Consider the following 15,495-nt stretch of genomic DNA (forward strand, 5'->3'; position numbering starts at 1 on the left):
TAAATTTTGCATGAATTTCAGTCATAAAATACAGTGTATACGTACATATATAAGTATGCACGCGATATAACGAAGCGGTGTACGTACACGCGGATTTTATGCCATCAGCCGTAAATTCTTCGCTGCATCCCCGTGTGACGTATATTGCCCAGAGGAAAGTCCTATCTGCCTTGCTCGCGCGGCTGAAGCAAGAGAGAAAGAGGAAAAAAATAAATTAAACTCGTCCAATGTTACTTCATACTCGTCGGCGGCGGCGGCTTATGTGTGCACGAGATAAAACCAGCTTCGCTGTCGGTGTCGTTCAACTCCTCTCTTCTTGCTCCTCCTCCTCCTCCTCTTTAAATATCCCCCGTGGCAGCAGAGACAGCAGCATCGCCTGCACAGTTGAAAAACAAAACAAACCGCCGCAGATTTTACCGTTTTACCGACGACTGCCAAAAATATGTTTTTTCGGCGCGCTACGTTGCGATTCCCACAAGTGTCATCTTCGCCACGCGGAGATATACCGAGAGGCGCGAGAGAGATCTCATAGGTATAGAGGTACAAGCAAGCTGCTCTATGCATGGTGTTACTATGAAGGATCATTCAAACTCGGAGGGAAAAAAGTTCATGCGAGGAAGGTACCGTAAGTCCTCTTCGTCGTAGTAGGGAGGCTGTGTGGTGATGCGTGTGTGCGTACGCGGTCAATGGTCTCTCTTTCTCTCTCTCTCGCTGTATACCAACTCTCTGCTACTCTCTGTGTGTTGTCTGCGCGCCAGGAGAAGAGAAAGAGGAAGAGAGGAAGAAAGAAGAGAGAGTATATAAAGAGCCAGCGAAGCTTGGTCGCCGATGCCAGAAACTACCCGTACTCTCGTTGCATAAGACACGACACACGACACACACACAACAGCGCACACGATCGTCATTAATAAAACGGTAACAACAACAACAACAACAAACGCGCGTCATCATGAAGTGCTCAGTGATATTAGGGATCTTGGCTACCCTGGCGGTTAGCGCGAGGGCGCAGATACCCAGCCTGGGATTCTGCCCGGAGTATCTGCCGATGGCCGGCTTCGACATGGAGCGGGTGAGTTGTCGTCGAGTTGGATCGAGCTGAGCTCGCGCGCGCGCGAGAAAGACGCATCGTTATTCCTCCCTTGTGTGTTGCATATGCAGTTCAAGGGCATCTGGTACGAGGCCGAGCGGTACTTCCAGCTGTCGGAGGTGGCGTCGCGCTGCGTCATGTCCAACTACACCAAGGGCCCGGACGGCAAGTTCTACGTGACCAACGAGGTCATGAGCCGATTGTAAATATCTCTCCTCACGATCGTTATATAATGTAACGCCCGCGCGCGCTGAGTGCGAAATCTCAAAAATAATAATCTCCCCGAATCACCAAACTAGTCACGGGATTTTCAGCACCGGCATCAAGCGAGTCCTCGAGGGCGAGATCAGGAAGCCGGCCTCGAAGGCGGAGGAGGGCAGGCTGCACGTCAAGTACACCACGGTGCCGCTGATACCGCTCGAGACCCAGTACAACGTCCTGGAGACGGACTACGACAATTACGCGGTCATGTGGAGCTGCTCGGGCCTGGGACCGGTCAATACCCAGAACGCCTGGATCATGACCAGGCAGCGCATCGCAGCCGGTGAAATTCTTCAGAAGGTACGTATACAGTGACGCTCGAGGTAGCCAAAAAGAGGTTGGTTACGCGAGGCTATTGACTCGTCTCGCGTTTGCAGGCCTACGGAGTCCTGGACAAGTACAAGATCTCCAAGGTGTTCTTCGTGAAGACGAACCAGGACGACTGCGCCTACCTCGACAGTCTGCAGTCCGAAGCGGCCGCCAACAAGCCCATCACCGAGCCGCCCAAGCAATACGATGACGAATACGAGGAGGCACAGCCACTGAAGAAGAACGCCATCAGGGAGAACGTCGTTCCTGACGCACCCGAGGCCGTCATCAAGCAGAGGCGCGCCGAGATCGCGGCCCAGGAAAAGGCTGCCGCCGAGAAGCTTGCGCTGCAGCATCCGAAAATCATCGCACCCGTTGCCGAGCTTCCGCAGCCAGTAGGTTAGTACAACAACGACGACGAAAATTTTCCTCTCTTTTCAACTATGTAATATATTTCGCGTCTCTTTATCACGATCAGTTGCCGAAGAGCCAAAAGTGGCGGTACCGGAGCAGCTTCCAATTGTAGAGGCAACACAGGAGGTCGTCAAGGAGGCCGAGCCCATCGTGCGATCGGCGCGTCCAGCCGTAGCCGTAGTAAAAACCAAAGAGATCGAACCGGTTGCCGAGGTGATCAAGACTGAAGTTTAGATTCGACGATTATTCCACTTAATATAACGCATCTAATTTTAAATCATACCTGCATCTTCCTCGCGTGCGCGCAAAAGTATACGCATATTACACATACTACGCTTACTGTATAATGTGCTTTGACGAAAAAGACTTGCCATCATACTTCATCAACAATCTTTCCGAAGAATTCATTAAAAAAAAAAAAAATAAAAAAAAAATATAAATAAATATTCAAAGCTCGGAGCGGATCAATTAGACTGAGTCGTGTGTCGTGCGCGCGAACCAAAGTATTAAAAGCTCGATCCATGCTTGCCAATCCCGTTCTCGCCGCACCGCGACGTATCCGCAGTCTCGCTCCGGACGACTACTCGCGATAATACAATTTTTAGTAGCCTCTCTCAGCAGCTATCGCTACACGTATACGATTCTTTCGTCCCTTATACGCCCTATACTCGAGTACTGTACTTGATATTACATTTTTTTTTAATATACTCGTCTCGATTTCGCGATCGAGGCGGCACAGCCCACGTCGAGGGGTACAAAAAAAAACAAAAACATAACAATTGTAGCCGAAAATTAAAAAAAAGGCCGTAAACGAAATGTCGAAAAAAATGCCAAAAAAAAACAAAACAATCAATCACAACAAAATGCGAAACAACGCCGAACTGATAAATAAATTGTTACAAAAAAATGTTATTTTTAGAAAAATTAACACGATGGACTTTTTCATTTTCAAAAACCCTAACTCCTCTTTTATTGAAACTATTATAAATAATGTTACGATTGCAATGAGTCGACGATTTATATATCTCGAGCGAGGAGCACAGGCCGCGTGCGTGACACAGGTGTGTGTCGTCCACGTACAATACATGAGCAGCAGCAACAACGAGTGCACAAAAATTACGTAATCCCGTTGATCTCTCGAAGAGAAGTAAGTAACAACCGCTATCGAAACGAGTGAGAGCAACAGCAGCAAAAAAGGGTATAATATCCTTTGGCTAAATTCGTTCTGCTCGTCGTTACCGTTAGCGACCCAGTAACACGATCATGATGCTGCTGCTGCTCGTTGCGTTGCACTTGACGTTTTGTCGCGTTGCTGCTCGTGCAGGCCTGCGGATCAGTCTCCCGAGAGAGAGGTCAGACAGTCGCTGGCATCGCCGAAGAGAACAACTGTAACACAGAGGCGATCTCTTCTCGCGACCCGTGTGTGTCGCTGCTCTCGCGTCTGGATCACGAGCTATATAGAGGGTATAAGGCAAAAAAAGGACATTGAACAACGCTCGTGTGTGTGTGTTAGCCTCTCGGAACGGATCGAGTCAAGGTCATCAGCACCGCACATACGTACGATACACGCAGAGAGACAGGTAAGGGAGAGAACAAGGAAAGAAAGATTTATCAGGCTCGCGTGCACTGTACTACTACTCGTGTGCCGAGCTCGCAGGATATACACGTATTATAAGAGAACCGGTATTAAAGTACGCGCGTGTGTAGATGTGTGTATCGGCGCAATCGATGATTATAGCAAGTCGGCGCAAATCGGCTACGAGACTAACTGTTTATGATGTATTAGGATCTTTATACCGTTTGATAAACTCAGCCGGGCATTTTTTGACAGCGTCTTTTCTTTTCCTTGCTTTTTTTTTAATTGAAACGGCAGCCACACAGCTATATAAGCTACTGCGCTATCCATCGAGTGTACTTTTTACCGAATTAGATAACAGTTATGTTTCAATTTTGCGCACGAATCATCGAGCGAGGACGTTAAATCATCACGAAAAGCTTAGCTATACATTGTTTTCATTTGTTGATGCAGAGGTTGTACCATTGTTTTTCTCTCTGTTGTTCTTTGCGTGCGTTTAAGATGTCATTTTCATGGTTAAAAATGTCAGCGAGCAACGCAAAGATTTCTATTTTTTTATCTCTCGTAATAAAAAAAAAAAAATAGATGCTTTGCGCGACGCATCGACATAACTCAATGAGTAATCGTGTGTAACCTGGAAACAGCAGGCAAAAAAAGCATGACATAATGACAAAGATAAGCAATACGCAATTCGAAACGGAATACAGGATTTTATTTGTATTATTTTACGAATATTTATGCCGAGCTATGTACGTTTGGATACGTTTCGGATAATTATCAGCTAGCGAAAGTAAAACATCAATTACCAATGTCCCCATCGTAAAAACAATCAATCAGTCTGTGCTGCAATTTTTGTTTGTCAACAAATTTGCTCAAATATTGCAATAGTTATCAGGGGCTTTTATCGTCATCGTGCGATCCCGCGCATGTCATCCAAATCTCCTCGAGTCTCGAGTGCGCGCGCCGCCTATTATTATAACAGCTCGCGATAAATGCCTGTTTCGAAATTGAAAACAAGTTTCTTTTTTTTTTTTTGCTACTGCCGCTGCCGCTGCAAAGCACTCCACCGAGTTACGCGCAAGCTTCGCTACGATCATATATACCGGCACTCCGCGGACGGACGACAGTGCAAAAGCCTTTTTGTCCGATTCATTTACGTTCTCATAGCCACGAACGAAGGACGTATTTGGCGTTCGCGTTCATCAGTAAGTCCATAAGCGTGTGTGTGAGAGTCTGTACATAAAATATACGCATATATTTAATATTTAGCGCGTGGATGCGTCCATTAATTTAACGACGGTTATTTTTTTGTGCATTTCACGTGTCGTCGTTGTCGCGACATCGCGGAGCTATTTCATCGGAATACACAACTAGTCGCGTGCGCATAGACAACGCGTACACGTGCACCGCATGATTAATTATATAAATGTTTAAAGCACATGTGTTCGATTGTTGGATTCGCGACGAGCAGAACTTCTCAAAGAAAATTAATCGCGCGGAAGCTTGACGTTCAACACAATGCACACACACACACACACACACAGACACGAATTATTACGTCGTCGCATGTGGGTTTAGAGAATTATTAGTCATAGAAATATATAGCACCGATACACAGCCCGGTTAATTTGTTCCTCGAGTGTGGTGCACGCTGATAACGAGTCGCTTTAATATTTTTCCTCGACGCTTCGGCGCGCCAACTTTCATATACGTATGTCGAACGGAGATTCCTATTAGAGAGGTGCGCGCGAGCAAACGAGTATCATTGTGCGTGTACAATTGCTATTTCGCTCGCTAACACGCTGTTGACATATATTTTTAAACAACGTTTCAGAAAGCTACGCCATGTGGATATTACTACCGCTGCTGGGATCGCTGCTCGTCAGTGGCGCAATCGCACAGGTACCTTTTCTCGGTGGCTGTCCCAAAGTCGATCTGAAGCACGACTTTGACGTACAACAGGTAAATAAACAGTGATTATATTATCTATATACTTTATACGGGCATTAATAATCATTCGTGGAAGAGAAAAAAGCGCGACTCATCCTATCTCGGTTACTCTGTAATTTACGATTTTCACAGTCACATCCTCATAGCAGCGCGAGTATTTTCCAAAAGAATTCACTAGGCATTTGAAATTAAATGTACATTCATGAGCTTTCGGCGGGTAAATTTCGCGGAAAAGATAATTTATGCCATTTTTTCGACGGTTCATATAATAAACAAGGATAAAATATGCGAAATAATATTTTAAAGTAAATTTTTACTGAAAAGGGGTAAAAAATCAAAAATAAAATGAAAATTTAACGAGCCCCCGTGACATACTGTCGGCTGACCCATGCACGTCTTCTCGTTTTCTGAGCTCATTCGTCACGTCCTACTGATCGTGCATCGGCATTAGCATACAACAGCGGAGCTGCTGCCAGTAATTCCCATGTAAATGCCGGCGCGCACGATGCTCGCAACCGATTTATATTGTTGTCATATTGCAGTACCTCGGCAAGTGGTACGAAGCAGAGCGTTACTTCGCTCTCTTCGAAGTAGGCGGCAAATGCGTTACAGCTACGTACACTCTTAACCCCAATGGCACTGTGAGCGTCGAGAATCGACAGATAAATACCTTGTAAGTGTACTGCTGCATTTTCTAGATCTCTTTTCAAATTATTACGACCCGCAAAGAAAGTTAACGTGCGCACGCACACACGTTTTTTTGTGCATTATATATCGCCAGGACTGGGAATCCTTCGAGCATAGTCGGCCATGCCACTCAGAAGAACGACAATAGAGCTCAGCTGTCTGTCGTTTTTCCGTCTCTGCCGGTAAGTTTCGACGCGCCTTACTGGATCCTGGATACCGACTACACGTCCTACGCCGTTGTCTGGAGTTGCAACGATTTCAGGGTCTTCAGGTACGTAAACGAAATATATTTCTGAGAATACTGAAGTCAGGGTAATGTTGTAGAATATTATTATAAAATACTTTCTAAAAGGCGTTTGATGATTAAAACCTAATAATAATCTATTACGAATAACGAAATTCAATTCATCACTGACATTTTATGGCATTTTCAGCACGAGAAACGCTTGGATTCTTACGAGAGAGCAGCATCCACCAGTGGCAGTTTTGGAAAAAGCATACCATGCATTAGATAAAAACAAAATAAGCAAAGCCTTCTTTATGCGAACGGATCAGAAGAATTGCGTAGAGAAGGGATCCTCAGAAAATCATGTTTCTTAAAAATTTTAATAATTTTATCAAATTGTTTACTTCCATAAGTTTAGTTCCAATTCACTTCAATTTATTATTCAAATAAGAAAAATAAAACTATCATATGATAAATTATAGTCCTTTTTTTAAGGAAACAATTTGCACGTGAAGCGACCAATAATCGCAATCATCCTAATAAATATTGTGATAAATAAAAAAATGTTTACTTTTAAATGAATTGTATTTTTTCATTGTGAATAATAAAGTTGTGATAAATTCCACAAAAAAATGATACAAAAAATTAATTTATGTTCAAACCACCTGTATAGAAATCAGTATTTGAAAATCAACTGTACACTACTATTCTTTTAAATTTCTCCTTGAAATAGGAGTTGTAAGATGTATAGATACACATCAGTGGTGAATTAGATAAAGTGCGACCCAGATAAAGAAATTTAAAAAACGTTTTTTGGTTTAAATTAAATTATTAAATGGTGTCCACGTTTGGTACATTTAAAACTCTCAAAGTCCTTTAGAACTGGAAATACAGATGTTTAAAGTTTTACTGAAATGAAAGTACTAAATCTTTTAATTTATCATAAACCAGATATGGTATGATCATCACAGAAATGAATCTTGAATTTCCAGTAAAACTTTAAACAGCTGTATCTTCAATTCTAAAGGACTTTGAGAGTTTTTACATGTACCAAATTAAAGGTAATTTTGTATTCTTTAAGACCATATAACTATTATAGGGTTCAAGTTTGTCTAGCATTTTTAACTCTCAACAAACCGAGAAATTATTAATTGAAATTACTCGGTATTTTTTCTGGAGTGGTCGCGGAATTTCCCATTAATTGTCATACAGCATTTGAAATTGGACAGACATTAATAACGGACACGATTGATAAAAATTTCTCGTAAATTAAATTTAAGATAATCAATACCATCAAGAATTTGAATCATCGAAATACAAAAGTAAAAAATATCAACAACGAAGACATAACTATATCACCATAATTGATATTTCAACGAATTTCTTTGAATATTAATAGCAAAAATTATATGAAAATGTATCTTTATTACGAGCTTACCCCAATACCGTTATCGTTATTCGACGAATCAAGAAAATTAATATTTTACAATAATTTTACAACGATTGAAATACGAATGAATGCAGAAAAACTGTATGTCGTCAGTGGGGGATGCCTTATCCACAAATAAGTATAAAAATCTGGAGATACTATAGATACTATATTTAAAAACTATATCATTTATGCTGAAAGACAATTTCCTCCAAACAGTATTATTGTATTCGGCGAATACGATCATGAATTGAGTACGAAATCTCATAAACATATTCGAAGACAATCTACTGTTGTGGGTGAAGAAATTTCTTTTGATTCATCAACTCAAATTTACATGCACACTCAAACAGAATGTATTTCTGGGCACCACAAAAAATAAGTCCAAATTAATATCTATGCTCATTCCAGCCTTGCATAATGCAGGCTGACGAAGATGATGCTGGTGCGCTAATTGTCAATACAGCAATTAAAGAATCTGACAATACAAGCAAAAATGTATCTGAATTTTGAGGCAAGATACGGACTTATTGGGTATATTTTTACAACTTGGACGTCACTTGTACTAGTCTTTTAATAGTACACTGAAGATTTTTCCACTTGCAGGTGTGATTTTTGGGTTATGCACCACCTAGTGAACGGATTTGAAGCTCCGAAAATAGAAGGACGAGGAAATAATAAGTCGAGTATTTTATATACATTGATTGTTTAAATTTAAAAAAATTAAGAATTATAAAATGTATTTTTACTGATGAATAACTAATTTCAAATTGCAAGTATCCATTATCAAAATGATTGCATATATGAAATTGACTATATTGTAAAAAAATGTAGAGAACAACTCTGTCCAAAAAGGAAGAAGCTAAAATGTATATTGAGTTCGAATTATTTTTAGATTAAATTTTAATATTATATTTAAAATGCACGAATTAAAGAAATATATGTATCTACCTCGAAACAAATGCATTATTAACTAGTGCAATTTTGATGAATTTTCCAAATTTAAAAGTTTTACTCAAATTTTGAGTAAATTTTCGCGATGTATTAGATTCAAGTTATCGGTAAAAAATCAAATATAAGCTTACGATAGTAATGCATCATTATAAATTAAAGCCGATATTAAATGATCTTTTGGAGTTAATTATCATCTGCCGATAAGCATGACCGGCACTTTATCTGGCCTTCACAAAACGTCTAAAGCTGCTAAAAATTTATATTTATATTATCTTTAAATAGCCACCATTTTTCGTATCGGAGGAAAATAGAATTGAACTGGAATGTAAGTAATTTTAGTACTTATTTACTCATCTCAGTAATAAGACTTATGGACAGTACATGCTTTCGACGATACAGTGGTAAAGAAGAAATTTTTTTAGTTTTTAAAATACCCGTGAGATGACAGTTTCACTAAAAATATTGTCGAAATTTCAATCAGCGAAAAACGTAAAGAAGTATTATAGATATTCAATAAATATTGACTTGATTGATTTGAAGATTTATTAGCAAGTCCAATAGTTGAAAGAATGAACACTATAACGTAATCTTATTAAAAGTAGTTAGTCAAATGCAGTTGAAACACCAAACTATGAGTTCTAACTTGAGTATTTGTGTGTTTCGTAGACCTGTACAACATTATCATAACATTTCCTAATTATTTTATTCATGATAGTGTTTTGCCCATAAAGAAAAATGCAATGTTTGCATTTTTGCTTATGCAAATAATTGAATGATATAAAATAGAAAATAATACGATTGAGCGTGCCTATAGGTCAATTTGGCTTAGTGTATTTCCGCATTAAACGGGAACGTGACCGTATAGAGTGCATATGTAAGCGAACCCCCTGCGGACATTGGTCGCACCAAAAACCAGTCATGACCGGATAAAATCGTCGTAAATTCATAAAAAAAAATATAAAGAAAAAAGGAGAGAGAAGAGGAGAAACTGCTTCACCGCAGGAGTCGCATATATGTATAAGGTAGAAACGAATTATTGTGTGCATCACTCTTTTGTAACAGTTTGCTATTTACGAACTATAAACGCCTCCTTCTCGAATGGATTTCATGCTACATGTCCAGACGCTTTAGGTTGCATTATAATATTCAATTCGACGATCATTCACGTTTGGAAGTGCTTTTTCAAAAATCTAATATGATTTCATTTTTGAAAGCTTATAACGCCAAAATAATTCCCGCATTTCAATGATCGAGAATAAATCTAACTATTAGAATAATAATACAGGGATTAAATTATTAAGGTAAGCTCAACAATTAGAAAAATAACTTATATTTGATTAGGATTATTAATATCGACCGATAAAATCAGTAATAAATGACTGATTATAGCTAACACGATGAGAGTTTATCACGAGTATACAATTTCGCTCGACTGATTGTTTTAAATGAAAACTATACTAAACTCGAAGGCCTGTGAGCTGCAATATGAAAGAGATATCGTGATTGACACTTAATGCAATGTTTTTCCCGGAAATTCTCATTCCAATCACTTTTCCCTTGAACAATCTTAAATGATAATTATTGCCTGCTCATACACAGGATGGCATACTCTGTTATAAGAATATAGCTTCATGCTACATGCGTAATTGTGCGCGCTCGAGTACCTAGGAATTAGTGCAGCTTGATGAAAGATAAATTAAACACTGTATAAACCTTTGCAAGGCTTCCAGGAAAGAAATGTTCTGGTTCTTTTTAGCAAATAAAAGTATAAAAAATGGTTTTGAGCACGCGAAAATTTGTCCTTAAATCTTTTTTACGCTCGACAATCTATCAACAAGGTCTTGGAGCGTAAAATAATGTTTCCATTGCCGTTGTCAGCAGCAGCACCAACAGCAGCAAAAGCAGCATCATCATCCCAGCTGCCAATCTCGCAAAATGCCCTTTCTCTCCTCACCCTCCATATTTTCTTGTCGAGCACAAATACGGTCATCGCACGCGCGCGCACCTTCGCGCTCATGCGTAAACAAGAGTCAAGTACTACGGCTCGTAAAATCGTATGCAGAAGAAAGAGAGAGAGAGAGAGAGACAGGGAGGGAGAGATAATGCAAAATCATCCGCTCGCGCGCGCTCTGGCCTGCAAGAAGAAAATTGGCGATGATGCTTGCCTCGCTACTGCCCCGATGTATCCGGCTCTCCTTCTCTTTTTCATCTTCTAATAACAGGGTACGTGTTCGAGGCTAAACAAACATACACGCCCCATGGCAAGCAACGAGCGCACGGCACAAAAATCTCCAGCTCTGCACGCGAGAGAACCCGAGAGATAACGAAGTTCGAAAAAAAAAATCTTGCGAAAGAATAAAGGGTAAAAAAATCATCGCGTATATATATAATATATGTTGAAGGGAGAAAATGAGCCTTGTCTCGTTCTCGTCGAGAGAGAAGGAGAGAGAGAGAGAGAGAGAGAGAGAGAGAGAGAGAGAGAGAGAGAGAGAGAGAGAGAGAGAGAAGTTCAATAACTCCTCGCGGCCACGAAGATTTTACTCTTCGCGATTGTAACGTACAGCCAGACACGAGTATAGCACTACACTGGCGTGCAGGTAGGTCTCCCTTTTACTCACTCTCTTGCAGATCGTCCGAGAAAAGAATTTCAAGCGAGTTTTGCAGCTCGGACCGACGTTGTATCAGTGGCTCAATTTTTGGAAAAAGTAAATTGAGCCTCGTTTTTGGCGACGGATTCGCCCTATTGATTGGTTCTCGTAATGCACGTCGTTTTTGCACGTCAGAAGCAGGCACACGGGTCGCGCACAATCGTAAAAAGCCCAATCATGCGATCGGTCGAGGCAACGTATATAGGGTAGAGGAGAAAAACATCAAAGCTCACCATTTTCCGCGCTATTTTCAATCAATCACCTTTCTGCGTCTGCATGAAAGTCCATTTTCTGCCGTTCCGCATGCATACGTACTTATACATTACACACAAACGCGCGCGCAGGTTGGCTCTCCCCCTGATAGTATATATTCGAGCTCGTGTCGAAAGCAATAACAAACAAAAAAAGAGGAAAAAACACAGGCGAGCGCAAAACGAGCTCGAGCTGTGCAGCAGCGGATTCTTGCCCGCAACAGAGCGCAGCAGTCAAAACATAGCATGTACGCACAGCACGTACTGCCCGTATATATGCATGTGTGTGTGTGTGCAGTATACGACTTTTATTCCGCTAACGGGTTTTATTAGCCGGGCAGTAAAACTCATACGCGTCTCGGGCGCAGCAGCGGAGATCCCGAACTGCTTATAATACAATATACATATTGCCCCGGCCGGACGGCTTACGATAACGAGCTATGTACCTGTCAGCTGCATGAATGCATTTCTTATATGCGAAGAGAGAGAGAAGGAGAGCTCGAGGTGTTGTTCTGAAAGATTTGTACCCCGTGTGTGCTGCCTTTTCTGCAGTCACGCGCGCGCTCTGCTTTACGCTGAGTATTCGAGTCGGATCGAATAAACTTTAAAAAGAAATTCGAAAAATCAATTGACACGTCTTTGCTGCTGTAAATATGAAATTTTTCGACGATACGTCATTTCTCGACAACAACGGGCTCTCTTTGACACGGCTAATCAATAACGCAACGAGAGACATAGGTTCATTAATCTGCGGGGTCCCATCGTGTTCAGGACGTTGTACAAAGCCCCATTTCTTGCGATAAGAATTCTATGCATGTATGCCCCTCTCCCCTCGTTTTTCAAAAACAAAAACATCTCACGAGCGTCTTTACAACACATCGAGGATCGTTTCTTTTATTTTATTTAGCTGAGAGAGGATCGTGTGTCACTCGGAGAAGTAAAAACACGAAAATCCCAACGCCCCGAGAAATTGTCCCGGTTTTTATTCGCGAGCCAAGCGAGGATTGCGTTTCGTATTTAAACACGCGTCAATCAGGGTGGTCCTACGGCCAGCCATAACGTATGTATACACCTCAGCTTCACAGGTTTTAACATCGAGCTTAGCTCGAGCTGCTGCTGCTGCTGCTGCAAGTTCTGCATCTTTTAATTTTGTTTTTATCTCGACGAGAGACAGAGGCAAGGAGATGCTTAAATGCGATGGATCGGCCAAGAGATTCGTGAGTAGCAGCGAAGAGACCCGGTGTCGAGAAAAGCTGAATTATTCATCGCTTTTACTTAGAAGCTAATGTAACAGCCAAATGAACTTTTTCTTACTTGCTGCAGTGCCATTATACTTTGTTCTACTTACGAGATAAAAAATCTTCGAGGAAGTTGTGCTGCATCTCCTCGACTCGATATAATTACCCGAAGGAATTTATAAGCGACTGCACACAGCGCATAATTTTCATTTTCATTGGAGAGATTACTTTATTAGAAGGCAGCACAGAGTAGTATTTATTAATTTCTCGTTTATAATATCGCATTACCCTTCAATTATTTTGAACGTATTATGTGCGCACATAACCGCGGGACTTTTTTATAACGGTCTCAATTTGCACTCTTGTACCAGAATACAGTTACGCAATTTTCGACGTTATCTGCTGGACTCTTTTGCAAAAACTATCTTGTATAGTTAACCAATACCCATAGCAGATTAATAATTTATGCTCCAGGATAAATCAAGACATCACTTAATAAAATTTTATATAGCAATTATTATTCAATCGGAGTACAACGTCGCAGTTTTGAATATACATGAATACTCACGTTTAGTGGATTTTATAAATATACTCTCGGAGTTTATTCAAGTCTCTGGGCTTTATAGACGACGATCTTCACGGAATATTAATGGTGAAAAATAAAAAAAAAATCAAATAAAAATATTCGTTTGTCAGACAAAGTAAAACGCTTTTGACCACTTTGTCGCGCAGTAAGCTCGAGTATAACTTGAATAAACTTTTCATATCGAGGTACTAAAACTTTTTTTTACGTCTCTCTCTCTCTTTATATGCACAATGTCTCATTCAACGATTGAAATTCAAAAATCTCGACTTCCTTTAATTAATCGTAGAAAAAAAGGATGCTCGAGACATGGTCGTAAAAGATTGAACAATATAGTCATTGTAATTTATGTGTTATTTTTTAATGACAAAATTTTGCGCCAAAACAAACGAGTTTACGAGATCATCGGATATGCCACAGCGACAAGTCACGCTTATATAAATGTATGCGCATCGCAGACTCGTGAGAGGAAAAAAACATGCGTATAGAAACTGATATACCAATACTTCAAACTACTCCTCTTCGACTCGCTCATTAATTTCTATGATTTATGCACGAATACTGTGCATCCACATGCGTGCTCGGAGTGAGAAAGAGAGAGAAAGGAAAGAAAGAGGAAGAGGAGAGACAGAAAGAGAACCCAACTCCCTCTGCGCAGCAAACTCGTTATAATCGAAAAATCGCGTCAAGCTTCGAGGTGAGAGAGACAAATTTAAAACACCTCTTGAGATTAGTATTCTCAGCGGAGCGCGTGCAGCAGTCTGCGTCCGTATGATGATAAATAAACGAGTCGAATGACTTCATGTATTTTTGCGAGAAATAAAAAGCGAATTTCGAAAATTTAATTTCGCAATAAATGTGTGTCTGCATAACCATTGCTGCAGACAAAATAATATATTTGCAGATTTTATACGTACACATAGCTACAATTCATTTCGTGGAAACAAATTTTTGTTATTACACAAACAGAATTTGTTCAATTGATGTTTCAACAAAAAATATAATTTAAGCATGAATTTCAATGAACTGTTATGCACATTCAAGTAGAATTTCAGTTCTTTACGATGAGAATTTTTCACATTTCAACAAAAAGTAAAATTTGATATCATCTAGCTAAAAATGTATGCCATTATTATAATATTTATAAATATATAATACCTGTTACGAATTTTTATAACACCTATGATGAATTATAATGAAGAAGTAGCATGAACTTTACTTATACAATTTTTCGACTTTGCCGCTTGCAGGTTTTCAGATACAGGTATTTTGCCACCTAGTGATGAGGGCTGGCTTTCATTTTGATGGAAGGTTCATAAATTTTTTGAGCGAGGTAAATCGGTACTGAAACGTTAATTTTCTATCAAAATTGTTTCATAAATCAATACTGATAAATTAATTTTTAACGAAGATGGCATGTAAAAGAATAAAATGTACTATCAGTTACTTTCATTTTCAATGTCTGATTTTACATTAACTCGTACAAATTTTTACAACAACGCACGTTCGAAACTCGTACGGCCTTATAGCACGTGAAATGCATAAACTACCCTGTCGTTTCTCTTCGAACCGGGCACTTAACTACGTCAATAATTTTCTAAAAAACTGCATAAATACAAATGCTGCGAAAGATGAGTAATCAATCGAAAGTCGTGAAAAGTACTTTGGCCGCGCACATATCCAAGGTTGCATATTTGGCATCCTTTATACACGCGAGAAAACCACAAAGTACTGCGTGTGCATCGTCGGGCACATTATCGTGCTCGCACACACGCACACACACACACACATACGCTCACGTTCGCGCATTTTAAAAACCTTCCGAAAAAACGACTCTCGCGCGCGCTTCGCGTTCAACGTAAAAGGGCCTCTCGTTCGTTCT

The 15,495-nt window shown here is 40.2% G+C and overlaps 2 protein-coding genes across 5 annotated transcripts; both read left to right on the forward strand.

The window, feature by feature from the left end:
• The first annotated feature begins 949 nt into the window (after positions 1–949).
• LOC106654494 (apolipoprotein D-like) lies at positions 950–2,939 on the forward strand. The gene is made up of 5 exons (XM_023458508.1): positions 950–1,069; positions 1,159–1,289; positions 1,387–1,648; positions 1,726–2,056; positions 2,136–2,939. Exons 1-5 carry the CDS (start codon positions 950–952, stop codon positions 2,303–2,305), a joined length of 1,014 nt encoding a protein of 337 aa, XP_023314276.1. The 3' UTR covers positions 2,306–2,939.
• A 462-nt stretch (positions 2,940–3,401) lies between these two features.
• On the forward strand, positions 3,402–7,088 carry LOC106654679 (apolipoprotein D-like). 4 transcript variants are annotated; one of them, XM_014374651.2, is made up of 5 exons: positions 3,402–3,651; positions 5,482–5,609; positions 6,140–6,270; positions 6,379–6,555; positions 6,719–7,088. In XM_014374651.2, exons 2-5 carry the CDS (start codon positions 5,493–5,495, stop codon positions 6,882–6,884), a joined length of 591 nt encoding a protein of 196 aa, XP_014230137.1. In that variant the 5' UTR covers positions 3,402–3,651; positions 5,482–5,492; the 3' UTR covers positions 6,885–7,088. The 4 variants fall into 4 exon arrangements, with proteins under 4 accessions (XP_014230137.1, XP_014230136.1, XP_014230138.1 ...); XM_014374650.2 differs by lacking the exon at positions 3,402–3,651 and adding an exon at positions 4,732–4,852; XM_014374652.2 differs by lacking the exon at positions 3,402–3,651 and adding an exon at positions 5,273–5,388.
• Positions 7,089–15,495: the final 8,407 nt, after the last annotated feature.

The sequence above is a fragment of the Trichogramma pretiosum genome, unplaced genomic scaffold (genome assembly GCF_000599845.2).
Source record: "Trichogramma pretiosum strain Unisexual culture from Peru unplaced genomic scaffold, Tpre_2.0 scaffold46, whole genome shotgun sequence".
Taxonomy (NCBI): domain Eukaryota; kingdom Metazoa; phylum Arthropoda; class Insecta; order Hymenoptera; family Trichogrammatidae; genus Trichogramma; species Trichogramma pretiosum.

Bases quoted from the DNA above. Each gene is read 5' to 3' on its own strand.
- LOC106654679 (XM_014374651.2), top strand. From the start codon at position 5,493: ATGTGGATATTACTACCGCTGCTGGGATCGCTGCTCGTCAGTGGCGCA. The intron at 5,610-6,139 runs GTAAATAAACAG...GTCATATTGCAG, and splicing joins ACGACTTTGACGTACAACAG to TACCTCGGCAAGTGGTACGA. The intron at 6,556-6,718 runs GTACGTAAACGA...TGGCATTTTCAG, and splicing joins AACGATTTCAGGGTCTTCAG to CACGAGAAACGCTTGGATTC.
- LOC106654494 (XM_023458508.1), top strand. From the start codon at position 950: ATGAAGTGCTCAGTGATATTAGGGATCTTGGCTACCCTGGCGGTTAGC. The intron at 1,070-1,158 runs GTGAGTTGTCGT...TTGCATATGCAG, and splicing joins CCGGCTTCGACATGGAGCGG to TTCAAGGGCATCTGGTACGA. The intron at 1,649-1,725 runs GTACGTATACAG...TCGCGTTTGCAG, and splicing joins CCGGTGAAATTCTTCAGAAG to GCCTACGGAGTCCTGGACAA.